Below are 27348 nucleotides of genomic sequence, written 5' to 3'. Positions count from 1 at the left end.
CACCACATTGGTTAACAAGAAGCTATTTACAGTCCCCTTTAAGCAGTCCAGCCCTTGGTCCCCATTTAGATATGCAAGTCTAATATAGTGAGGGTTTACTGAAAGCCTGATTTGCCATATGTGATGTTCACCAATCAAAAAGGACCAGACACTTATCTCCAGGACAGTATGAGTCTCAGTTCTTACCCAGTATTCACGCAGATGCTAACCCTTTAGTGACTAGAAAAGTAAAGGTTTAAAAATAAAAGGACAAAGAAGAGAGTTGCAGTGGTTAAAAGATCAATATACATACAGATATGTGTAAAGTCCTTAGGTCAGTTTTATAGCAGAGATAGTGAGGCTTCTGATTTGTAAAAGTTTTTCTGGAATCAGTTTAAAAGGTTATAGTCCAATAGGCAGTCCAGGAATAGTCTGTTCAAGTTCTTCCATGAGAATTCCAGGGTAAACCTGGAGACCTCAGTCTTATGGCTTGGACCTTACCTTCCATGTTAAAGTTTTAAGCAGACCTGAGATGTCAGGGTCAGGTCTGGGGCTTTCCTTTATAGCTCCCTAGCAAGCTGACAAACCTCGTGTCACAGTAAGACCTCCCCTGAGATAGAATAGGCAGTGGAGATTGTTGCTTTGTAGCTAATCTTCTATTTCCTATGCATACACAGGTAAACTAGTTGCATTCAATTAAGGCAGTTAGCTGGTACTTCCTCATTGCATAGATAATTAAGTTGAAGACAATATAGATAATATTATTAGTTTCTTACCCTATAGTAAAACCTTAGAACACCAGAGTTATGAACTGACAGGTCAGCCACAGACCTCATTTGGAACTGGAAGTATGCAATCAGGTATCAGCAGAGACCAAAAAGAAAAGTAAATACAGTACAGGACTGTGTTAAACATAAACTACTAAACAAATAAAGGGAAAGTTTAATAAAAAGATTTGATAAGGTACGGAAACTATTTCTGTGCTTCTTTCATTTAAATTAGGATGGTTAAAAGCAGCATTTTTCTTTTGCATAGTTAAGTTTCAAAGCTGTATTAAGTCAACGTTCAGTTGTAAACTTTTGAAAGAACAACTGTAACGGTTTGTTCAGAGTTACAAACAATCTCCATTCCTGAGGGTTCATAACTGAGTTTCTGCTGTATCTTACATCTTTGATCTTAAGGTTAAATGAACTATCTGCATGCATAATATAAAGCAATTAAAACACCAAAGGGAATTAACCTGTACAAGCTAATCTGTTCATTTTGTTAAACTTCCAACAATATATAGATAAACACAGATAAATACTCTTAGCATCTACCCTTGATTTCTATTACTACAATTAATGGGTTAATGATTGCTGGTCTAGTACATCTCTTTGAAATTCACATACAAGTGGATTATCTTGATTACATTTCAACGCCTCTTGTTAAATTGTTATGGGCCATACCAAGTTGGCTTTTCTGCCCATGTCTCAGTCTTTTCTAGGAACACTCTCTTGCAACAGGTATTGCATATGACAGCTTAGGAAAGTACATTATATATAAACATATGTGTATGAAACTCTGCATAAAGCCAAAATAAAGACTCTTGAAGTAGGTTTAGTTAAAGAGCAGCAGGAGCCAGATGGCACAAATATGCTTGAAATGAAATAGAGGCTGGGGGGTGGAGGGGAGTATATATATTTTGTTTCCCTTGGTTGTCAGTTCTAGTCTCAGTTATGTATGCGGGGGAATATAGAACAGAAGGTAGATAGCCAACTCATTCCAATGGGAGATCAGCATCAAAGTCAATCACACTATTGGTTAAGTGTTTTAGGTACCTATGTTTTGAACGTTTAGAGTCGAAGGCAGTGGTTCTCAACCTGTTTACCACTGAAGGCTGCATATGCAGCTCTGTGTGTGTTATGTGGGCTGCATCCACACAATATATACACTACCTGTCTGGCCCTGAGGATGTCACATGGGCTGCACAGCTGTGTGCTGGTTGGGCCGCAAGCAGGCTGCAGGTTGAGAACTACCGGTCTAAGGCAATGCAGCGGCACCACTGTAAGCTCTCTAGTGTAGCCGCTCTGTGCCGAAGGGAGAGCGCTCTCCTGCTGACTTTATTAATCCATCCCCCCAATGGGGGGGCCCCCTCCCCACCCCTTTTGTTTGCGGCCCCACCCCTGTTCCGCCCCTTCTCCCTATGCCCCGCCCACAACCCCACCCCTTTCTGCCCCTTCCCCAGGGCCCACCCCTGTTCCACCCAGGGTCTCCCCATCCTTCTGCCCTCCCCACTGTAGTCCCGCAACCCCTTTTTCTCCTTTCTCTCCCCCACCGCCGCCACTATGGCCCCAAGACCAGAGAAGCTCTATTCCCGCACCACGGCCCTGCGACTGCAGCGAGGAGTGAGAGCTCCTCCAGTCTCAGGGCCGCAGCGGGGGTCTGGGTGCTGGGTCTTCCTCTGCCCCTGCCCTCCCTCTCCCGTGCTTCTGCAGGGGACCGGGGTCGGGGCGCTGGGGCTTCTCCTGTCCCGCCTGCGCAGCGCTACTGCCGGAGAGCGGGTTGGGCCCAGGGGCTTCCCAGGGTGGGGAGCTTCCAACATCCTGTGGCTGCTGCCAGGGACCGGGTTGGAGGCTGATGGGGGCAGGGGATGGTTCCCCTGTCCCTTGGCTGCTGCTGTGGAGCGGGGTTGGGGCGTGGGGGCTTCCCATGCCCCACCTGCCCGGTGGCCAGAGCCCCTTGGAACAGGCCCCAGGGGTCCAGTGGCTAATCCACCACTGGTCCTAATCCAGTGCCTTGCCTACTGGAGCCTGCTGCTTGCCTGAAGACTATATCAGTACTCAGGGATCTGCCCTCCCTACAGATATATTAAACACAGATGTTGATTTGTGTTTCTCTTGTATGTAAAGACAGTTCGGTCATGCCCTCGTGGCGTACTGTCAGCTGCCCTGTTTCAGAAACTCTTTGATGAACTCGACAAAGATCCTGTTAAACAGGTATGTGCATGACAATTATTTATATAGCACTGTTAATCTGTGCAGTTCTGTACAACAGTAAATAGCAAGCTTTGGCTGTGAAGACATGACATTGAGCAGACAATACATATATATGGAGCGGTGAAGAGTCATCGATTACACGGTGGGTTCACTGTATTATTCCTAAATGGTTTTTATAGTGGCAAATTCCATTGGTTTTCAGTCAGATGGCCACTTTTCAAGTGTTGAGGCTTAAAACATTAAATGCATCTCCCAAAGAACTTATCCAAACAGAAGCCAAACAAAAATGTTTGTAGTGCTTTTTACCTTGGAGTTCTTAAGTGATTCGACTAAGCAAAATGGGTGTAAATTTTCCTATATTAGAAGATACGATTAGTAATAAGCAAGTGGAAGATGAGTTGGAGAGAGACTTCACGTTTCCCCAAAAGTTCGTTTGTAAGTTAGCTGTTATAAGTGCAGGAAACTCAAACTACCATGTATAAACTTTGTTTAAGTGACTGGACTGTGCTAGAAGAATTAAACCATTTCACATTAAAAAAAATAATCTGTCAATAGCATTACATCGAAGAGCATTTATTCAGTCTCCTCATCACGTGGTCTCTAGACCAATAAATACACTAGAAAGGATCAATACTGCAAATTTATATGTATTGTTTCCATGGAGAATTAACAAGAAGATGAGCATATAGTGCATTATTATTTAAACACCATTTTTGATCATTAGAAGTGCGTACGGGAATTAACTAAAACCACACATGGTAAATAGGTTTGTGATGAAAAGTGTGAGGCATTTAAAAAGTTTTAGCATCATGAGAGAGTCCCATTTTAAGGTAAATCATTGTCCCCACATGTTTATTTTTTGGAGGACGATGTCAAAGCCTCCCTCAATAGAAGTCTTGCCTCCCAGTCCTTGAATGAAGTCATTTTTGCTTCTTGACTGCCAGTGAAACATACAATCTTAAAGCTTGTCTGCACACAGCTGCATTGATTTTTTTAACTTAAACTGGTTTTAAAACTTTTTATAAACTGGTGCAAACCCTTGTCTGGACATTCATATTTTGGTTTAAGGTGGGCTTACTTTGGTTTAGCTTTAACTGATTCCTAATCAACATAAGCTAAATCAAAATAAACTTGTCCTAAACCAAAATAACAGCATTCATGTGGTTTTTGGCACCAATATCACTGAATTGGTTTAAAAATCACACCTTTAGTTAAACGGATACAACTTTATGTGTAGACCAGGTTTTAGGAACAAATTCAGTCCTGCCATAAATGTATGCAATGTCTCTGAAATTTGACTCTGTGGAGTTTTGCTCCCTGCTTGCATTTGGGTTGAGTTTATCCTTTATTCTTTTCTTAAATTGGGCTTTCTCCCTACTCCTTCTAACAAAGGTTTTAGACTCTGAATCTCAAAAATGTCTGTGTTCTTTTCTTTTCAGCATCCTCCCACACCAGAGTACCAGTCTTCTTTTCTGCAGAAAGTGCAGTTTGCTTTTGGCCATCACTTCTTTGGCTACTTAGGGAACGTTGTAGCACTAGCAAACATAATTTCTATATGTGTAAGTATTGATTTTTGCATCAGAAACAGAACAGGATTTAGTTTTGTACATTACTCGGCATTCCTACCACCACCTTATGCAGAGGTCTTTATTATGGATTGTTTAATCCAGAATATTTAAAACTAAGGAATAATTTCTCTGTTTAGAAAGGTGTCTGCAGAGTGTAATAATAACTAGCTCTTGCATAATACTTCTAATTAGTAGATTTCAAAGTGCATTACAAAGGAGATCAGTATCATTGATCTGAGGCACAGAGAGGTGAATAAGCAATCATATATTTTTTTCTTAGTTTTTAAAGTGCCCTACTGTCTCAGAGCTGGTGGGGTGGGTGTGGGGAGGAGCCCATCTTAATTTTAGGTGGTGCATTTTTGCTCTAGGGTACAGCAGCCAACTATTGATTCACCAGAGGTTTTTTGTTTTTCCAGGTCATCTTGGTAATGGATGCAGATAAGCAGCTTTCTGAACGGGATGACTACTTCTTGGGGGTAAGAAGTATCAATGTCTTATGTGGTTGCTGTTGCTCCTCAAAGCTTAATTCTAAGGATGTTCTTCATTTTACACCTTCTAGGCTATAAATTGTTTTTTTATCCTGTACTATCTGCTGGAAATGCTGCTGAAAATACTGGCAATGGGGTTTAAAAGATACATATCGTACCCAAGCAATAGATTTGATGGACTTCTGACTGTAATTCTGCTGGTAAGTTCATGGGGCAACTTCCACTAAGTTCTTGAAAGTGAGTTTCTAGGATGACCCAGATCTAATGTCAACATTATTTGCTTGAGTCAGAGAGAGAAGGACTTATACAGTCTTGGCACATGTGAGAAACTGATCAATACATTTTTCATGTTGAAATTAAATTTTGTCTTGATCCTTGTATCTCAGAACAATGCAGAACCTTTAGCGGACAATGCTGTGGAAGCATTTTTCACTACTACTGGTTGGCATGTAGGTTGGTCAAAAATTTACCCTTCAGTAATGAGGTCTACTTGTTTATATACACTCCGACTGTATTGATATTCCAGAATATTAATAGATATATTTTACCCCTCATTTTGGAGATAGATATTTGGAGTTGTGAGCGTCTCCATACACAGCCTCTTCAGTGTTAAATCTGAAGAGCTCAAATCTCTTAAACAAAAATAACAATAAGAGAAGCTATTGCATTTTAGGGTGACTCTACACTAGTGTAGCTGTGGTAAATCGATCCCCAATCGCTCTGCCGTCGACTCCTGTACTCCATGGCGGCAAGAGGCAGAAGCAGAGTCGATGGGGGAGCGGCGGCAATCGACCCCACGCCGTGAAGACGTGAGGTAAGTTGACCTAAGATACCTCAACTTCAGCTACGCTATTCTCATAGCTGAAGTTGCGTATCTTAGGTCGATTTGCCCCCTCCCCCGACCCCAGTGTAGACCAGGCCTTACATAATCTGTAATAACCTTACCATTTGGGTGAGGAGTAGCAGACTAATTATTCATGTAGTTATTTGGTGACAGCTGGACAGCTGCCTGAGACCAGATTCAAGCCTGGTGTAATGGATTTACACTTCCTTAGACCAGATGTAAATTTGGTATTCTGCACCCACTTAAGAGCCACCAGTTGCTTTTTTGCTTTTTGTCCAACTATGTTTGTTTAGATAGTTTTTGCCCAAGAGGCCAACAAGTTGGTGTTTAAACTTCTGGCTTTAAAACAAGAAGCCTTTTCCAGTTTAATGTGGGGGGAGGAGAATTCTTTGTTCATGCACACTGGATTTAAATGGAGAACATTCTTCGGTTGCCCTTTGTAATCCCCCAGATGGGGGAGCTGAAGGAAGTTAGGGCTTAAATCCCATTTAAATACAATTGAATCTCGGCACCTTTCTTAGGCACCTCTGAAAACCTCCAATTCTTAATACCCTATAAGATCTCTTAGTAGAACAGTAGTAAAAGCCTTTGTTTTGTTTATATTTTCAAAGTTGTTTCACTAATGATATTCTCAAAGACTAGGTGAAAAATTCTAACTTATTCTAAATTCTAAAACTTGCCATTTTCAACTTGGATTCCATAGAATTCGTTTCTCTGAAACTATTATTGCAGTTCTGAAACTGCTAGTCTGCCTGCTGTGAGGTCTTATACCTAAACAAAATCCTGCATGCACTTTACTTCTTGTACAGAAATAAGTTAAGGTTTACTTCCCACCACTGGATTTGGGTGGGGAAGTAGGGGTAATTTTGTGATCTGGTAGCTGAAATTGACAATTACCTAGCTTTATAGCAAGTCAAATTAGTGACTAAAACTCTTGTCCCTGTCTGTTTGGAAGAAGTTTGAGGTCAAGTTCTTGAGACTTTAATTCACAAAACAAACATCAGAGTTGCTGCAGTTTTGCCTCTTTTCTTTTGTAATACAAGGTTTTGGAGGTCTCAACTTTTGCTGTGTATGGATTTCCTCATCCAGGCTGGTATGTATTCTTTGTAAGCATTTCTAGCTCTTCTGAAAATTGTAGCATAAGGAAACTAACTGATGTTGGGACTTAAAAGATCCTGGTCAAAAATTGCATAGCTCACATGTACTCTCATTGGTTCAGTGTCCAGGGACAACTAACTCTTTAGAAACGTTGGTTGTTCTTATTTTTCAAACATGATACACATTAGCTATTTGTCTACATATGCCTGCTGTAACTTGCCAGACCTACTAAAAAAAAAAACCACCTGCCTACCATAACTTGTCAAACCTGTTAAAAGCTACTTCAGTAATTCACCTCTCTAGTCACTAGAGGTCAGGCAATACAGAGAATTGGGAGAATACTGTTCTATTAGATCTCTGACAGAATTCAAAAAAGCTATTCTGCTGTTCTGAGAGAAGGATGAGTATATGTACCGTGAGGGCTGGCTTAGAATGAAAGCGGAGCAGACTTGGAGAAATAGTTTGTGTCCCTATAGTGCAAAGTATATGAAATGAAATTTAATATATTGCAAACGTTAACTGGTGCTACCCTTGTTCTGTTTCTGTAACAGGCTACAGTTAAACCTAACTGTATAGACTCTTATCACAACTTTCACTGTAGCTTTAAGTTTGAGTTTTGTTGTAGAAATAAGTTGTAGATACAGAATTTCTCTCATCTCTCTCTGTGTATTGAGTAAAAGATTTTTAAAATATACACACACAGTAACCAAGCAGTGGTTTAATTACTGCTCTTTGCTTCTCATGGCTCTTGAGTTAAGACTGTTGAGTGGCTCTTTCCCCTTAAGTAGAAGAACAAGAATCATAGATGCTCCTTTAAAAATGGCGCACTGCTGCAGCTGACTCTTGCTTTAAACAGTCATACAAGTGATCTGCTTCCACTTACTTTTGGAAAAAGAGTCTGTCCTCCATTTTCCTGTGACAGTCATTTGTAATGGACTCCAGCACTTAACTTTCTTCCCTCTGTGTTGAAGGGCCAACTTTTAAAAGAAATTTTCATATGAATTTTATCCCGCTTTAATGTAGGTATTTTCTGAGTCTTATTTCATATCGCAGTCTTTGAGTGGCACCAGGTAACTGGCAATTAGCTGTCATAGCTAGAAAAACTGTTTCATTGGAATGCAATTCGAATGACATATCTGAGTTAAATGTGATGGTTGGATAAACTCTGTCAGAAGGATATTAATAGCTGTGAACAAGCTATTTACAGTGGGTTCTCTGAATTTAATTAATTTCCCACGCAAATTCATCTGATAAATTTGGGCTTAACTTTGCCCTTTGATTTGTGAATGCACATCATTATTATTTGATATCATATTTGTATTGCAAGAGCATCCACAGGCACCAGTCAGGGATCTGATGCTCTATTGTGCTAGGCACTAACACACCCACCCACCCACCACAGAGTGAAAGGAATGTCCCTGCCAAAAGAACATACAACCCAGATGGATCAGAATTAATCTTGAGATGTCCGTTACAGCGTGTTAGCTGATTGTTGGGTCTGCGTGGGTATGTCTACATTGCAATAAAAGACCCATGGCATGGCCGTGGATGGCCTCGGTCGGCTGACTAGGGTAAGAGAATATAAAATTGCAGTGAAGATGTTCAGACTCAGGTTGGAGCCCAGGCTCTGGGACCCTCACGCTCATGGGGTCTCAGACCCTAGGCTCCAGCCTGAGCCTGAACATCTATTACTGCAATTTTATAGCCCCACAGCCTGAGCCCTGTGAGCCTGAGTCAGCTGACCCAGGCCCTGAGACTTGGTGCTGTGGGTTTTTTTTTATCACAGTGTGGACATAACTGGCAGTGTATTAAAATATTTCCAGAGTATGCCTTCTGTGCTGGGATTTCTTAGTTCTTGCTTTAGGATTTGGATTGAGTATCTTTTGTTACCTGAATCATGGCTTTGGAATTTTCACTTATTTGTTGGAGAGTTTTGCATTTTCTAGTAGCCTTTTTCCCTCCGAGCAACAGAAGCACACAATGTTCCAATGTAAGAGCCGACTATTATTAGCACTGAGTTTTCAAATGTGACCCTGTAATGTGCAGAATGCTGTTTTAGTTAAGCAGTAAGGCATGGCAGGATGTATGATAATTTGTGTGAATTCAGTGTGTAGATTGAAGCCAGAGTGCAGCAAAACCAATTATATTAGTGTATTAGTAGCCAATAATGCACATCCCTTCTGTAACTGCACTACTCTGGGATCTCTTATATGCAGCACACTCTTTGTATTTTTTCATTGCTATTCATCGACTGTGAAAGTCAGTTAATACTTGGAAAGATAAAAACAAATCCTTATGAGTAAGGAATTATCACGGAAAATAGTAGAAAAGTTTGAATGTGATCGATGCTTTTCTTTTTCTTGGAATATTTTAATTAAAATATCCTATAAGATCATGAGGTCTGCCTGCTATCTACACACATTTTTAACATGGACTTTAGAAAAGGAATCTAAATGGGTAGAGCATTCTGCCACTGTATCAGTAATGAGGTGCACTGCCATGACTCTAGCTTCTCTCCTCCCTCGTGAGTTAGTAGTAGCCTGGCTCAGCATGGATGCAGCATACTCCTAGACAGGTTCAGGTTTCCAGAGGGACTTGCATCTAACCTATTTCTTTCACTTCCATTCAGAGAATTCAAACTACACAAAGTCGATCTCCTTTGAGGAGACCGGAGAAGGGCTGTCTGGTAGAAACAAAATCACTTGACCAGGCATTTCAATACACATTTAAACAGCTAGGGATGCATGTATGTCATGTCTGCATTTAAAATTGTAGCTTAAGTGATGGCAGCTATCTGTGGATCCCTTCCTTGTCAGTCATTAATGTTTCCTGTGGCTGAGACTTCGGTCAGGTAAATTTTCAGCTCCGTAACTGTCAGCATTAGGTTTATAAAGAAATTATACATGATGAAATAGAACTTCCTTTTTCTAAAAATTATTAACCCACAAATGCTGAGCAAAATTTGTGAAGAACAAATAAAAAATTATCACCAGTTGCTTCTCCATTGTTTTTTTTATTTTTTTTTAATTTTTTTTTAATGTCACTAGCTATTTCTCTAATTTGTACCATTACTCATATGTCTTTCGTAGGAGACCCGAAATGATGGGGTTGCTGTCTCTGTGGGATATGGTGCGCCTGGTGAATATGCTAATTGTATTCAGATTTCTGCGGATTATCCCTAATATGAAGGTGTGTGTGCCTTGCTTTTTCTCACTTCCTGAATTCTCGACTAGTCCAACGATAAAACTTCCTAGAACCTTCTCAGAATAATAACCCTTTCATCGCAGATGGGCTTGAATTGCATTGAAGAGGCATCGGAGTTGGGTTTACAACTTGGAAACTCCTCGCTCTCAGTCCCCTTCCAGCATGTGGAGTGATGGGGGAGGGGGAAGGTATATACAATGATCTGGTGGTTTGGATGTGGTCGCCCATCTCTTTTTATGCCGGTGATAGGGGGCCCTGCCTAAGATGGGGGCCTGTGCAAGTGCACTGAGTTGGCCATTGGTTAATCTGGGCCTGAGTGTAGCTGTGGCAGCATGGGCTAGCTACTCAAGTAAAGTCCTGTGAGAGAGCCTAGGCACGTACTCAGGCAGCTGCCCGAGCTGCAACCAAGTTGTGGTGGCCACACTGCTATTTCTAGCCCACTAGTTGGGTGAAAGCTAGCGCACCCGTGTCTAAGGTGGAAATTTCCGAGGTGGAAATTCCAGCTGCAGTGTATACATACCCTATAAGTGACCTTTTGTCTTATGTTGCCCCTCTTGAACACCTGAGTGGATACAACTAAAATGAGGAATTTACAATAGTTTCTAGGTGCTATGCTGGCTCCCCCACCTAATTTCTTTAACAAACCCTGTGTTTGAGGGCCTTGTATTGGGATTTTGTTGTTCATGTGAACAGCAACCTAGGATGAGACAACCACTTTATTTTCACTTGCAGTCTAGGTCAGGATTTGAACACAGATTCACAAAGGTGAAATGCCTGTGCACTTATCCTTGTAATTGAAATTACTTCCCACATCCTCGTACCCTACCCTACCTATTTACAACCCACGCCCAATTTCACCTCAGGTTCAAAGAGCCGATGCAGTATATGGAAATTTTCCTCTTAAAAGTGCAAATCTTACTTATTTCTGGCTTGCAGTGTGTCTGTAGCTGTATCAGTCCCAGATTATTAGAGAGACAAGGTGGGTGAAGTAATTTCTTCTGTTAGTGACGGAGACTAGCTTTTGAGCCACACAGAGCTCTGGGAAAGGTACTCCGAGCTGAAGAAGAGCTCTGTGTAAGGTCGAAAGCTTGTCTCTCTCCAACAGAAGTTGGGCCAATAAAAGATACTACCTCACCCACCTTGTCTCTGTGGTATGTGATGGGATGTTAGATGGGGTGGGATCTGAGTTACTACAGAGAATTCTTTCCTGGGTGCTGGCTGGTGAGTCTTGCCCACATGCTCAGGGTTTAACTGATTGCCATATTTGGGGTTGGGAAGGAATTTTCCTCCAGGGCAGATTGGCAGAGGCCCTGGAGGTTTTTCGCCTTCCTCTGCAGCGTGGGGCATGGGTCATTTGCTGGAGGATTCTCTGCAGCTTGAGGTCTTCAAACCACAATTTGAGGACTTCAGTAACTCAGTCATAGGTTAGGGGTTTATTACAGGAGTGGTGGTTGAGATTCTGTGGCCTGCATTGTGCAGGAGATCAGACTAGATGATCATAATGGTCCCTTCTGACCTTAAAGTCTATGAGTCTCTCTTATTTCAGATTTGTATCAAGTGATGCCAGTATTAACCATTGATGCCTGTATTAACCATTGAGGATAATATAGTGTTGTTCTGAGATTGAGTCCTTCTAATTCTCTTAGCACTCTGGTCAGTTGACAGCTTTGGTCCTGGACTACAGAGGCTAGTGCATAGCAAGTGAGCCTGCTGTAGAAAGGCAAAAACAGCCAACATTTGGAGCTGTACACCTGGAAATACTGAAGCTGCTTATAGCAGCGGTGAGCCCATATGAGGGACAGATCAGCCAGGAAGAATCTGGCTCAGCCTTGTTGCGTGTCATATCCATATCTTATGCTCAGCTAGTACCAGACTGTAGACTGCACCTGGGAAGAAAGCAGGCTTGGGTAGTTCCAAGAGAGACATTACCCTATTCAGAATTGGGTGAGGTCTCTCAGGCTGCCTAGGCTGGGAGATCCCGGGAGCCATTGCATCCCAGTTCAGTAGAACAAATGTTTAGCTAATGTCAGGGTGAAGTGCAAACTGGAAAGTGAGGGAGTGTGGTCTAATGATTCAGACACGGGATCAAGAGTCAGGAGTTGTGGACTCCATTCCTGGCTCACCTATGGTCACCGTCTGACTTTGGGCAAGTCACTTAAGGTGTTTGCCTCAGTTTCCCAGTCTGTAATTGTGACAGAAATGACAATTTCCTGCAATATCCTTTACTATTAAATTTATGTAGTATTCTGGACTGAGATTGTATATAACTCTTTGGGTGGGGAAAGAGGTAACCTATGTAACTACTGGGAGTACAAAAGACTATTGAAAATGTGCCATACAAGTGTGGACTTTTGGGACAATAAGTGTTAAGTGGATTTTCTGGGGATTCGCTAGGGAGAGGTTAATGCAAATTCCCCAACTCTGGTTATGCAAAACCCCAGCCTTTTGAAGTTTTGCCCTGAATGGGTGTTTGTCTGCTGATTTACCTGTCCAAGCCAGTTAAATGTCCAAGCCAGTTAAAGAAACGGCTGTTCTGCCCAGTCCAAGAGGGTGGGGGACCCAGTTGTGGCTGCCCTTGGCTGGAGCTGGGGTGACCTATGGTAAGCTTTTTGGCATGTGTGTAGGTTTTTTTAATTGATTCAATATGTTTTCTCTGTAGTCTGTTTACCTTAAGAATAGATGTGTTTACTTAGATGGAGCTGTGTGGTAACATAACTGGCAGTACACTTCAGAGAAAAAGCAAAGTGCAGATACTGACCTGTTAAGGCAATCTGGTTTGCTGGGGATATCACAGTGTAACCCAAGGAACTCTGAAACCCCCAATCAGGAGGGAGAAAGACAAGGGTCTCAGCTGAAGACAGGTGATGGCTGGGAGCCTGAAAGCTTGAAGTGGATGCCCTAAAAGGACCACAGAGGGGGAATACAGTTACTGCGAAACTGTGACAGTACTATTGTAATAGCATCCACCTCAGAAGAGTATACGGCTTCATTCATTAACTGTACTCAGTATGTGGCGATCCATGGATGAAAATCACTGCTATTGTTTGTATTGTCAAAGCAGCTAGGAGTCCCAGGCATGAGTCAGGACCTCACTGTGCTAGATGCTGTATTAGAAGTGCAAAGTATTTAGCTGCACTTCATTTTCCCAGCCTACCATCATTTTGTATCATTTTAGTTACAATAGATCAGTGGGGCTTAAAAATGTATAATAAAATATAAGAATTCTGTGTTTTGTTTTAGTTCATGGCTTTGGTTGCCAGTACATTGCTGGATCTGGTGAAAAACTTAAGAGCCTTTGCAGGGCTGCTGGTGGTGAGTTACAATTTGAGATTGTCAGTCTTTCTATAATATGCTGCAATATAGGGTACGCTTTCAACAGAGTAAACCAGGGAGAGGTACATACATTGGCCCCAGTAACAATAGCAGAAGCTACATGACTAATTTCCATCAAACAGCACATCAGATATTTGCTTCCAAGTGTTCATCCTGCCCCTTAGCAGTGCAACCCTTCCTAAGGAATCAACAAACTAGTTGATTATTATATGTGGAGCTGGTAGCAACTTTCCATTCGAAGACCCTCTATTCAGTTACTTAAAACTTTACAAAACTTTAAGCATTCAGGATGAAATTTCCGGTTTCTGCCTCAGGCCTTTTTAAGTTTCAGCTGAAACAGTTCAGCCATGTCCAAGAAGAAGGTTAAGGAAATATATGTTGCCCACATTAAAATCCACTCAAACAACTAGAGCCCTGCGCAGATACAGAATTTATATCTGCGGATATAAAGCGGATATCCGCGGAGCTGCAGGGCTCTACCAGGAACCGCAGTGGTGAAAGTAGCAGCATGTCGGGCCTCGGCTCACAGGAGCCAGCATCCAGGCCAGGCAGCTCCCCCAGTGTGGCTGTAGCGTCCCCAGCCCTGCCCACGGGGGCAGGCACTGGGTTCACCAGCAGCTGTCCTCGGTTGTGCTAGAGTGTGCAAGTGGCTTGCATGCTCCCAGACAGGAGACGCACCACAGTCTCTGCCCCAAGGAGCTTACAGTCTAAGAGATCGATCTTGTGATAGGCTGAGCACCCTCAGTTACCATTAATTTCAAATATTTTTGTTTAAGTTAGAGTTGAGGATGCTCAGTTGATCTCTTTGCATGATGAGGCCTTATTACATTTATTGTTAATTTGAGACTTATTTTTTCCAACATTAGTCTGCAACATACACTGTTTGTATCGTGTTAGTTATTTATTGGCCAGTTTCTCTTTTGACTGCTTACTGTGTATATTTGACTTCATTTCATAGCTGGTGTTACAGGACATAAAACTGGTTTATCATTGCTAAGCCAGATGCCCCACCTACTGGCAGACTATGGAGGTGTAGCATCAACTGGATCCAACATGTTTAAAATCCTCTTTTATGTAGCTCAGAATAGAATACCCTTTTCCTTCCTGGGACTTTTTTAATAACAATATAGAAACATGAGAACTGAAATTATCCTGGCATTTTCACTAGAAAGCTCATGTTGTTTCAAGACAGCCTAGTAGTAACTCTTCTTCAGTAAGAGTTGTAAAGCATTGACAACTCTCTGAAGGTTATTTCTAAGGCAACTTCTGACATAAGGTAAAATTTTCAAAAGTACCCGAGTGATTTCAAAACAAGTCCCATTTTCGAAAGGCACTTAATACTCATTGATAATCAATGGGAGTTGGTCCTTTTTCAAAATGGGAATTATGCTCAAAAGTCACTGAAGCACTTTTGAAAATTTAACTTTAGCATGATTACAGCTGTGCTTTTACAAAGGTTTCTGATTAAATATAAATAGCTGATTTAAATTTGGCCATAGCTTAGGTTTGGTAGAAGCTTGCTTTTAGGAAATCCAAGTCCAACAGCAGTCTTCCCATAACTTTTTTAAAATCCCAATAGAAATAGTTTTTAACAGCCACATCTCTGTAGTGTTTTCAGTTCAGCCATCACAGCGCAGAGAACCAGAAGGTGAAACTTATCATAAAGAAAAGTGACTTCATCATTTTTTTTTAACAATTCCCCGCTGAATAGACTATAGAAAGAAAGCATACAGCATAGAGTGAAAAATAAGTGGGCTTTAAAAAGTTCTTTCAGTTCTAATAACCCATGGTAATTAAACAAATTCCCTTGCCTCTGTTACTCCATGAGTTTTAAGTTGATTGTGTTCCTTTTTAACATGGAATGGTCTCTGAGGAGCTTATCTTACAACACCCTAATTTATTTAGTTTTTGAGTATTTTAGTGACTAATGCTAATGTGTATTCCTTTCCAGGTGGTTTTCTATGCGTTTGCTATAACTGGCATAGTGCTATTTAAAGGTGCTGTTGTTCCTATGGGAAATATCAGGTAAGGCTTTATTCTAAATGTCCAGTATTTGGAAAGATACTCTTGGTTTTTGAATCCCCACTTTATACCTCTGTTCTTATCTTCCTGGACTCTTTGATAAGTACCTCCATCCACAGTCTTCTCTTCTATACACTTCTCACTATTATAGTATACTTTTTAATTTGTGGTGGGCCAAGAATCTTGGACTCATTTACTCTGAGCCTCTTGGTTTTCCCTCCTTATTTGTCGCTTCCTTTCTCTCCAGTCTGTCACTAATCTCTTAAATCTTGCAGGTTTTCCTCCCCTGCTCACTATTCTATCGTTCCAATGTCCCATCACTGTTTTGAGTCTCCAGAATGCTCATCCCCATCTTGGAAATTTCAGACCCTTTTCTGCTTTCTCTCTAACTAGTGCTCTCTTTCTGCCTGTGTGGAGGTACTCAACTCAAGGCAAGCGTTCTATCTATAGAACAGGGTATAGCATATTATAATAACATTACACTCTAATTTCATTGTAGTGTTGTCAATACAACATCTGGTAACAGGACTTTGCAGTGTGGGACCTATGAGCAGTTGGAGTATTGGCCAAACAACTTTGATGACTTTGCTGTGAGTGTGGTTGCTAGTGGATTATGTTCTGTGTTTTCTGAAGATGTCTAAATAGTGACAGTTAGTGCAATAACCACTCAACCTCTGTTTCATCTTGTTCCTTAGGCTGCAGTAGTAACTCTCTGGGATGTCATGGTGGTGAACAATTGGCAAGTTTTCCTGGATGCATTTTCAAGATATTCAAGTCCGTAAGTAATAAAACTGGTACCTAAGAAGACCCTCCATTGGGGTATTATCCTGTGTTCTAATCAACATAGTTCTTCAAAGTAAATGGGCAGAAACTATAGACAGATCTCACATATTATGATCTGGGAACAGGAATTGCATATGAAACTACTGCCTGCCTGCTGCTATGGAGCTGCCTCTCTTCAAATCCACCTAAGTATCTAGTAACCAAAACTTGCCACTTAATGGACAGCTTTTATTGGTCTATGTAAATTGGTAGTCTCAGTCCAGTGCCCAGTGGGCATCGCATTTAGCAATAATTTGGAGTCTTTGTTGGCAGTTGACTTGACCCAGAATTGAATTGACCCTGGAGATTGGACTCCATATGAGTTTGCTTCACCCGCCTGTGCTCCTTCAAGGCCAACCTTGAGATGTGTTGTAGATCACTGTGGGGAAGCTTGTGTTGCTGCTGTATCAGTTCTGTGGATAAATGGAGGTGTTCAGTCTCCTGTGTTGTCAGTCTAGCATCTTTCATTCGCATTAAGTAAACATGGATAGTTTAAGAATCTTGATTTTCTTTAAGTTAATTTTTCCTTCCTTTGGTGTCTCAGTTGGTTAAAGCACAATGCACTATACCGTGGCAGTTTTGCCACTGACTTTGGTCGATCCAAGATTTCACTTCATATTTCTTTTTCAGAATTCAGACTCGGAAATTGATGTGATATGAGTGTGTGTTTGTGTGACAGGTGGTTGGGGATGGGTTCTGATGGGGGACAGTATATTTATCTCTCAACTGATTGAGATCCAAACTTAACAAATGGTTTCTCCCAGACTACTGTTTTATTTTATGAAAACATTGAAGCTTTTCATGGGGAAAAATGTAAATCCATAGCTTTGAACTCTCATGGCTTTTTAAGGGATGAAGGCAGGGGAGAAACATCTTCATTATAAGGTGGAATTGTTAGTCTCATAATACTGTACACATCTTTATTTTTTTCTTTAATATCCTCCTTCTCCAGGTGGTCAAAGGTCTATTTTGTAGCCTGGTGGCTAACTTCCTCTGTCATCTGGGTCAATTTGTTCGTAGCCTTACTTCTGGAGGTAAGGGACTGAGTTTTAGCTGTAGATTCTTGAAGGGTGTGAGAATTTTTATGCAGACCTATTGGAAGTAGAGTTTTGCCATTATGTGAAGTTGAGCACTCAGTGATGGAATAAATCCAAAGCTTGTCCAGGCTTAAGAGGACATCTAGTGATAAGAGTAATTATGGACATAATAATTAAATTAACTTTAGAGAATATTGTCCATCCAATATCCTCTAATGGGAATGAAAAGAGAACAGTTATTATTAGCATGAACTGACCCAACTATTCTTGTGTGTGTCTGGTCACCCCTTGGCACACAAGAACTGTATTAAGCTGGAGGGTGTATTTTCTGGTTGAGGTCGTACAAACCAAGGTCCTGCTTGCTTTGTGTAGACGTTAAAGACTCCAGAGCACTCATTGCAATAGTAAGTATTTTTTCCAGGGTCTTTTGGACCGCATTTTTCCTGCTTCCTTGTTGTATGTTATACTATTTGCTGGTTAGCCATCACTATCTGCCCCAGAGCTGGTTTGCATTTTATTGGTGCTGAATGATCATAGTTTGTAAACAGCTTTGAAAGGTATAAATGTAAGGTGTTCTCAGGGGCGGCTCTAGACATTTCACTGCCCCAAGCACAATGTCATGCCGCGGGGGGTCCCGCGGCTCCGGTAGACCTCCTGCAGGCATGCCTGCAAGCCGCGGGACCAGCGGACCCTCCGCAGGCATGCCGCCGAAAGCATCCTGCCTGCCGCCCTCCCGGCGACCGGCAGAGCGCCCCCCACGGCATGCCGCCCCAAGCACGCGCTTGGCGTCCTGGGGCCTGGAGCCGCCCCTGGGTGTTCTTATTTGCTATAAGTACCACAGACTTGCCTGTGCGCTGTACTTACCTGTGTATCTCCAGTACTAGTCACCTAGGCTGCAGGTTTGTGGTGGCCATGCCCATTACAGAGAGAGCTGTCTCTATAGGATTCCAGAAAAAGCCATTCCCATTTGCAGAGACTGTGCCATGGCTTTTCACTCCTGCAAAGGCACTGAGGCCAAGTCCAGAGAGGCTGGTCTGATTTTAATGAGGTTGCCCTGTAGAGCAGGGGTCTCAAACACAGGGCCCACGGGGTTATTTTCTGCGGCCCGCGAGCTCCTCGCGGCCCCCCCGCCCTCCCTCAGTGTTTACCTAGAGTGGCTCCAGCCCGACGCACACCGGGGGAAGGGCAGGCTCCCTGCCTGCCTGCCCCCGCGCCGCCCCGGGAAGTGGCCAGAACGTGGGGAAGGGTGGGCACAGGGGTCTGTGTGTTGCTCTTGCTTCAGGCAGCACTCCCAGCCGCGGTTCCCCATTCCCAGCCAATGGGAGCTGCTAGGAGCGGTGCCTGAAACAACAGCAACATACAGACCCCTGTGCCCCTTCTCCCCCAGGTTCCGGCTGCTTCCTGGAGCAGTGCGGTGCGCATCGGGCCAGAGCCCACCCCCCCCAGCCCCTCCTGCAGCTGAGCCCCCTGCCACACCCCGCACCCCGACCCCGCCGAACCCCGCACTCCTCCTGCACCCTGACCCCCTGCCCCAAGCCCCCTGCCGCACCCTGACCCCATGCTGCACCCTGCACCCCTGCCGCACCCCGCATGCCTCCTGTACCCAACCCACTGCCCTGAACCCCCTGCCCCACCCCTCCCGCACCTGAACTCCCTCCTGCACCCCGACCCCCTGCCCTGACCCCCTGCCACATCCCTCCTGCACCCAGACCCCCTGCCCCGAGCCCCCTGCCACACCCTGCACTCCTCTTGCAGCCCACCCCCTGCCCTGAGTCCCCTGCCTCACCCCTCCTGCACCCCACACCCCAACTCCCTGCCCTGAGCCCCGCCACACCCCTCCTGCACCCCTGGAGGCAGGGATGGGGTGGAGTTGGGGTGGGGATTTTGGGGAAGGGGTTGGAATGGGGGCAGGGAAGGGGTGGGAAGAGGCGGGGCAGGGCCTCATGGAAGGGGTGGGTTGGTGGCGGGGCCGAGGGCAGCAGTGGAGAGATGTCAGTAATGCGGCCCTCGGGCCAATGTACTAGTCCTCATGTGGCCCTCGTGGTCATTTGAGGTTGAGACCCCTGCTCTAGAGCATGGTGAGGATTAAGCAGGTTTTAAAGGTGGTGCTGAAATTAGTATATACCAATATTGTCATGACAAGCCTGCAGCTTTACCAGTCACTTGCCTCTGCATCCTTTCTGGGAGTCTAAATAGCTACAAAATAGACTCTGGACTGCCAACATCATGTCTGAGCCTTATCTATGAGCATATTGGAAGATGTTCTACCCTTGGGGACAGCCATGCAGAGAGATCCATTGACTTCTTCGGCAGATTTGGGGCATAGATCTGGTGTAATGGCTTGGATGTGGCACTGTGTGGCAGGAAACGGTTTCTGCACGAGTTGTCCATCCGCCTCTTGTCATTGTGTAAATCAAAGCAAGCGAAGAGACAAGCCAGAAAATATATTCCTTCTTTGATAAAGCTGTGACATTTTAACTTGAAGTATGTCAAAGAAATTGCTTTTCAGCTGGGGGGAACTTAAGCAGGTGAATGCTAGCAGGGACATTTTAAAAATGTGACATTTAAATCAGGGAATGCAGTTTGTACACTCTATAGGACCCAGGAGTCCTTCAATCCCTTTCCTCTATTTTTACCTCCACCATCTCACTGTGTGACCATGAGCAAGGTACTCATCCCCGTCTGAGGCACAGAAACGTAACCAGTGATTTACCTCAAAGTGGTGTGTTGAAGTGTTAAGTTCATTCAGTGAAGTGCAAAGTAATATTTTTATTATTTGGTTCATTATTATGCACCTCGTATACATGTATAACTGGCTCTAAGAACATTCCTGTTCTGGGCTTTAGGGGGATTTATACAAAATAAACCATGGGGAAAATATAAAACCTTATGTCTAAAGATGCTAAAACTAGCCTTTTATTTTCTTTCACCTTCCAATTCCAGAACTTTATTCACAAGTGGGACCGTCACTCCCATCGGCAGTCTCTCTCAGAAATTGAATACCAGACAACGGTGGAATTAATGTTCAGGTGAGTCACATTAAGACTAGGTGGATAACAGCCTATTTTTAAGGATGCTAATCTCCTTTTCAAAGACAGTGTTCCAGGTGGGAACAGGGTTTGCTTCAAGCCTGGTGAGTAAGAGTACAAATCTTTAGCTATTAGCCTGGAGCAGTCCTAAAAGTGCTTTACCTATGCCTGCCCTGACCTGGCTTAATACCTAACCTTTAGGAACATTCCACTCATATGATGCGAGGAGAACAGGTGCTAATAATGAAGGACTGCTCTGGGTGGGAAGGGTAAAACAATCCACATTTTTGGCTTTGTGTTAGACTGTGGGTGGAGAGTTGATCATGTTGCATAAATAGAACTTGTGGTACAGATTTAATGTGCAATGGCTGCACTGGGAGCATGTTCTCATTTGACAAGTTTTTTCAGGAAAACACATCCATTAACCTCAGTTATGTTGTACTGTGTGCAGGAAATTGCTTCCCTTCTCCTTATGGGAAAACAGCTGCTGGTTTCTATGACACATCTGTAGTGTAGAAGGATGGATCACTCGCACCTGGATGCATCATTAGGAAGCATCAGCCTGTTGTAATTGAGATTATTTGCTTCAGTCTTGAAATAGGGATATTATATCTCAGTATGTACATTGCAAAAAAATGTTGAAAAATCTCCTTTGCTGTCCTATGCAACTTATGCTTTTTTCTTTGTAGGGATGTTTTGGAAGAACCTACAGAGGAAGAGCTGATGGAAAAACTGCACCAGCATCCACACCTGCAACTGTGTAGATGACAGATTGGTGGGAGGACCAATTTATTCATGCCTTTTTTGCAATAATGTTGTCAGCTGGAGGACTGACATTGCAGTGAAATGGAATGGATTTTCTATAAAGTGCTATTAACCTGAAACCTTACAGGAAAGCATGTAACATTTTAGTTGGCATTTTGGCTTTGACTCTTGAACTCCACCTACAATGCAGAGAACTCTGCAGGGAGAACTTTTTAAATTTTTTTTTAGTCGGCTCCTTTTAAAAAATATATATTTAAATTCTTCTAATTTGACTTGATTTTAGAGTCATTTGATGGGAATATGCAGCTGTTATTTTTATTAAGTGTCAGGACAAGGAGTTGTAGACTATTTTATTTTGATTTTTTTTTTAAGAAGGAAGAGAGTATTAACATGACAGTGCACTTTAATGCAAACACTTATAACCACTATGCTTGCTGCTTTTTTGCACCATAAATAATGGAACTGCCTATTCTGGCATTCAGTGTGTGCCAAGGACAGTGCCTTGAAATTCTTGACTGAATTAGGCAGTTATGCTCTAGCTTCTCAGCCTTTTTGTAATAAGGGAAATTGAAACACTATTTTTATTGAAATATGATGCCAGCATTCTTTTGTTTACTAAATGTTCATAATTATACAATCCTGTTCAAAAGTTCAGGTCGAAGGTGGAGATAGTCTGTATCAGTTTCCTTTTTTTGACCAGTGTTAAGGGTTGTGCCCATGTTGTGGTTGCATTATATTGATAACATTATCAAGATCAGTATAATTTTGGATGGAACAATCATGGCCTTGGTTTACAATCTGGAATAATTAAGCTCTACTTTGGAGAAAATATCCTCATGTTGCTTTGAAAATGAGCTCTTCCTTTTTGCATTCTGACAAGTCTTGTTTTCCCTGGGTTCATACTTAGCCAGAGTTTATTTACCTCTGCAAGAATTTTAGTGGAAACCCTGTGTAAAATATAGTCATGTATCCATCTTGGGTGGATGGGGAGCAGGCAGTCATGTTCAGGCTTCCCCTTATAAACTATACCTGTATATAATACATTGATTTTTAATTCAGGGGAGTGGTACCAAAATCATTGGGGGTCATCTTACTGTTGGTTTTTTTTTTAGCTGGATAGGACCAATTCTGCAAGGTGCTGGGCCCCCCTCAGTTCTCACTGTAGTCCATGGAAGCTTTTGTGTGCTTAGTATCATGCAAGATCATATCCTTTGTGCTCTTTCCATTTGTCGTGGTCACATACGATACCACTAGCTTTGGTCACCCATCTAGCCTTTGGTGATCCATCTAGCTGTTGGGTAAATAACTTTTTGCTAATACGTACATACATCCTAAAATATGTCATAAGTGGTAACGATATGTCCCGTTTATATCGTAGTATCACTCCTAACAAGGCATTTCACCTTGACTCTTCAGGTCAGATAACCATTAAATTACCCAATGCATTTGTGATTGATCCTATAAATAACATTTGTTAACAGTTCTCAAGTCCCTTACACGAGATATTTACAACTAAAATAGACAAATCAACTTCAAATACATGGTTGTGACCAAGCCTGCAGTGACAAGGGCATGGATCAGATGACTAGATACAGTAAGTCGCTTCTGTTTCTAATTTCTCTGATCCATTTAGTCACCAAAGGATTTTAAGTGGCTCTGCAGTTGTCATCCCCATTTCTTTTCCTTTCCCAGCCATTCCCTTTCCCAAATTAGTCGTCTTTCTTTCCTATTTTCTCTCTAATGCTGGTAGCTGAAGTAAATTTTGGCTGGGATTATGGGGCATTTGATCTCAGTAGCACATTTCTGTACCATCCATTTTCCAGCAGTGTCTAGAACATTCTTTGGGAACATAGGTTTTCCTCACCCACTGTGTAGTTGTACTTATGAAACAAATATGAGTTGAACTTTAAGTCACTCAGGAAATCATTATTTGCCTGTGGGGTCACATGTTAAGCCATCCTCCCATGCAGTCACCTCTGCGTTTTCTACTAGCCCCCTTCTTAATTCACTCACTCTGCGGCATCAGAAGCTTTCTTTTATTTTCACGCAGTCTCAACCTACTGTCTGTCCCCATTTCTAGCCTCCCTTCCTTTCTATTTCCAGCTCCGTCCTACCATGGAGTGTCCTCTCTGTGGTGTACTAGCTGTTTTCCCCAGTTCTGGTTAAATGTTTATTGTATCACAGATGTCAGAGATTGGGGAAAAAAGGCCTATTAGGTCATCTAGTCCTTGGAATCAACACAGGATTGTTCCCTATTTTCTAGCTTTTTTTCCCAGTACAGTTCGGCAGCAAGACACTCGCACCGTTGAATAGGTTCCCCTATGTGATGCATCTCATCAGTAGGAAGCTGGCCTAATTTTTTCTTAGTTTAGTGTAAGCCAGTTACTCCTGGTTATTACTCTTTAACCACATTAAACAGTTCCTTTCTCTCCTTGTTGTTTCTGTCCTCTATATACTTCGTGAATTAGGTATGTCCACCCTGCCAAGTGGGGCTGTCAGTTCCTGTATGCCTGGAATGCTCACCTTTCTATTTTGGCTCTTCTTCTTTTATTTGGCCATTATGTTCTATTGTCTACCAAGGTAGCATAATTTGATATTCATATAATCTTCATAACTCATGTCTCCTGTATGCAATCCTTGCATGTGGACAGATGTGCAGAGAACAGTCTATTTTAGTGCTTGTTTGTTTGTTGTTTCTATATTGGATTGGGAATGTAATGCAGAACTACATACAGGAAATAGCGTGTCTAATATAATTTGTACTGTAAGAGGTAAATGACTGTGATATAACTCATGCTTTAAATGCACAGAGACACGAACAGGAGTGTATGTAACTATGAACAGGAGTAAATCAGAAAGATTAATTGATAAAAATGTCCCTTTTATTCCTTTCTTCCATTTACATGTTCTAAATGTTGAAGGCCCTCATATGTAGTTTGATCATCTGAAGTGCTGAGCTCTTCCCATGACATGTTGAGCACCTTCCACTCCCATTGATTTCAGTAAGAGTTGAGTGCCCGGCACTTCTTTGGCTCAAACCTACATAGAATTACCATGTATGCTGTGTTGCATAATCTGGACATAGGCTTGTTGAGGGTGGGTAGATGAGAGACAGACAGACACACACACTTGGAAGAAATGACCATTTGAAAGCTTTGGAAAAATGTATTAAAACCATAGTTTGGATTCTCATATGTAGATAGAAAACCAAATTTGTTGCTGTATCCTCAGAGGATCTTTTTTCTTCTGGTTTGCTTTCAAAGCTGTTCTGTGGAAATGGCAAAAAAAAAAAAAAAAATCGTCAACTCCATTTTAACAAATCCATGACCCAGGGAGAACTTTTCAGTGTGATTACTTTGCTTACTGTTGCCATCCAAAACTTTTTAGTGACAGCAGAACTGTACCTTAGATCTTCCCATTTCAAAATCACTAGCCTCTCCCCACCCCTTCAGCTAAAGGAGAAGCGTATATACAGCTATTGCAGTATCAGAGTTTAGGGGACAAAAGCTGAGGAGTTCTGACTCTGTTCAGTAGGAGACAGTACAAGCACACTGCTCTATGGAGAAATGTATAGAAGAGATTCTGTTCAGAGCTGAAAATGAAACAAGTGGTATAATCCCGTTACTATGCACATGTTACAATGCATAGAGAACAGCCTACCATTAGCAGGTAAAGTATAAGAGCTTGATTGAGATGGGGGAACAGACCATAGTTTCTCTACATTTTTTTTAATATCTATATGGTGTTGCTGTGTGTAAATCTTTTCAGCTGCACAGTTTGCTGCTTTTGGCGAGCATTTATTTTCTAGGTTTTTGGAGCAATAGAAAAAATGATTCCCAGTATTCATTAGTTATCCCCAAACTGCAAGGTCAGGTCGGCTTAAACACTTAAGTATGTGCTATCTTTTATCCTGTGGAAGTTACACGGTTTATCTTTTCACTTGCTGGTAGACCACATGTGCTGGCAGCTGTGCATACTGTTATGGTCTTAGAAGCTGATACCGCTGCTTAATGTTCCTTTATCCAAATAGAGCAGAGGTTTTCAAACTGTGGTGCATACCTCGTGAGGGGGTGTGGAAGAATGTTTGGGAGGGGCGAGTGGAGCAGGACCTGGGCCAGGCCCTGTGGGGGAGGGAGTGCCACCTCCACCCCGACTCACCTCAGTGGGCCGCTCAGCTGTGGGTCAGTGGCAACATCCACCACGGCTGCTGATTTCTGCTTCCGGCAGCCTTTGCACCCAACACTGGCTCCACCCCCAGAAACAGTCACACGGGCCTTCCCGAACCCTGAAAACACGAGGTGGCGGGGCAGAGGGGCAAATATTGCCCTACCCTAGCAGTGCAGTCTGGCTGCAAGGTAAAAGTAGCCCAACTGCTGAGAGAGCCTTAGCTGTGCCACTGGTAAGTATCTGTGTATTTGAAACTTGCAGGTGTAGATAATGTAATTAAAGCTGTGCTAAGGTCTCTGTTAGGTTTATGAGTAGGCCATTAAGCATACCTTTGCATGTGTCTGTTTTGTCTGCGTTGGGGGGAGACAACCAAAAATTGAAACTCAAAGTGGGGCTCAGCTTTGAAAACTGCTGAAATAGAGACTGTTTCAGTATTCCACCTGCCTCACCTGCATCTTTACTTTTTATGAAAACCAACTGACCAAAATAAAAGTAGAATGTGTCAATCTGCTCTTTTACTTTTCATAGGGTTTTACCATCTTAACTTGATTGTATATGGGCCCAATTCAAAGCCTGTTGAAATTGGTGGGGGGCGTTCCCATTGCTTTAAAGGGCATTGGCTCAGGTCCTGTATCGGCACTCCTGGCAAACACTTTCAAGCTCTCAGTGTGAACCTGTAAACTCTGAGGAGGAGGATTTGGGGTCTATGTGAACGAGACGGGGTGTGTGTATGGAGGGGGAGTAGATGGGGCTTTGTGCATATTTCCACTCTGAGCATCTTAATTCAACATTTCATTTTCCTGGTTATTGCTGAACTAAATCTTAACTGCTATAAACAAATAAGCATTAATTGGTAAGTCATTTACTTTTGTTTCTATCTCATATTTCACAAAGTTACACATAAACATTTGGTTATTTTCTCACATCCTTCCTTAATCCTGTTGTGTATAGTTGGCTTATTCTGAAAATTTGTTATGAATAGTTTTTCTGTTTTGTCTTCTCCTCCCCTGACCCAGTCTCCCAATTGTTCGCTGGCTCACCAATTTATTTATGTTTGTTTTTCTAAGATGAAATGTGCATATTTGTACACAATGAAACCCTGCAAAAATCAAAAGGGATTTGATAATGATAACCAAATTAAGACTTAGGATAAAACTTTGTTTCCTAAACCGGAAATGAGAACTAAACACTTAAGAACCTGAGACACTCCTGAAAATTAGTCACATATGCATTTTTTTAAATTTTACCCTTAAAGCTTTTTTTATGTGCAAATTTTCTGTTTTTTTGGTTAATACATATGAAAAAAAGATACATAAATCATTAACAGTAATGTAACATATGGTGTTTTGGATCATTACTGTAAAATATTATAGTCTTTTTTTTTAATAAGAGTTTAAATAAAACACTTTCCACCTGCTGATCTCAACAGCGAAGATTTTTAAGAGTGACTAACAATTTTGGAGGCCCGGCTTGAGATACCTTAGACTGGGGACCCGATTTTCAGTAACTGCTGTGCATACAGCCTCTGAAAATCACTCCCCTTTTATAAAAACAACAAGGAGTCCGGTGGCACCTTAAAGACTAACAGATTTATTTGGGTATAAGCTTAGAAGTGGGTTCTTTACCCACAAAAGCTTATGCCCAAATAAATCTGTTAGTCTTTAAGGTGCCACTGGACTCCTTGTTTTTGTGGATACAGACTAACACGGCTACCCCCTGATACTTGTCCCCTTTTATAGTCTCTCAAGTTGAGCGTCCAAAAGTGGAGGCACTCAAAATCATTAGTCATTTGTGAATATCTAGACTAACAAGTTTCACAATCTGTAAGCTATTTCCCCCATGTTACAGATAAAGTGAGGCATGAGAGATTAAGGGCTTGTCTACACTGGCACTTTACAGCACTGCAACTTTCTCACTTGGGTGTGAAAAAAAACCCGCCTGAGTGCAGCAGTTTCAGCGCTGTAAAACACCAGTGTAGACAGTGCACAAGTGCTGGTAGCCACACTCCCAGTGC

The 27348-nt window shown here is 42.3% G+C and overlaps 1 protein-coding gene across 5 annotated transcripts in view; it reads left to right on the top strand.

Annotated features, from left to right (window-relative positions):
- Positions 1 to 24465, top strand: part of TPCN2 (two pore segment channel 2) — a 57318-nt gene extending 32853 nt beyond the window's left edge. For 4 of the 5 annotated variants that reach the window (XM_039537787.1, XM_039537784.1, XM_039537786.1 and 1 more), the window contains 13 exons: positions 2871 to 2957; positions 4397 to 4516; positions 4942 to 5001; positions 5085 to 5213; positions 6901 to 6950; positions 10045 to 10144; positions 13400 to 13471; positions 15444 to 15517; positions 16014 to 16104; positions 16210 to 16292; positions 17289 to 17370; positions 20317 to 20402; positions 21092 to 24465. In XM_039537787.1, coding sequence (XP_039393721.1) covers positions 2871 to 2957; positions 4397 to 4516; positions 4942 to 5001; positions 5085 to 5213; positions 6901 to 6950; positions 10045 to 10144; positions 13400 to 13471; positions 15444 to 15517; positions 16014 to 16104; positions 16210 to 16292; positions 17289 to 17370; positions 20317 to 20402; positions 21092 to 21170 — 1113 coding nt within the window. In that variant the 3' untranslated portion in view covers positions 21171 to 24465. The remainder of the gene's footprint in view (positions 1 to 2870; positions 2958 to 4396; positions 4517 to 4941; positions 5002 to 5084; positions 5214 to 6900; positions 6951 to 10044; positions 10145 to 13399; positions 13472 to 15443; positions 15518 to 16013; positions 16105 to 16209; positions 16293 to 17288; positions 17371 to 20316; positions 20403 to 21091) is intronic. The other variant, XM_039537785.1, reaches the window with a different exon arrangement.
- The last annotated feature ends 2883 nt before the right edge of the window (positions 24466 to 27348 follow it).

This window comes from Mauremys reevesii, linkage group 4 (genome assembly GCF_016161935.1).
Source record: "Mauremys reevesii isolate NIE-2019 linkage group 4, ASM1616193v1, whole genome shotgun sequence".
NCBI lineage: Eukaryota > Metazoa > Chordata > Testudines > Geoemydidae > Mauremys > Mauremys reevesii.
Note: the sequence above shows the minus strand (reverse complement) of the source record. Positions and strands in the feature narration are given on the sequence as shown.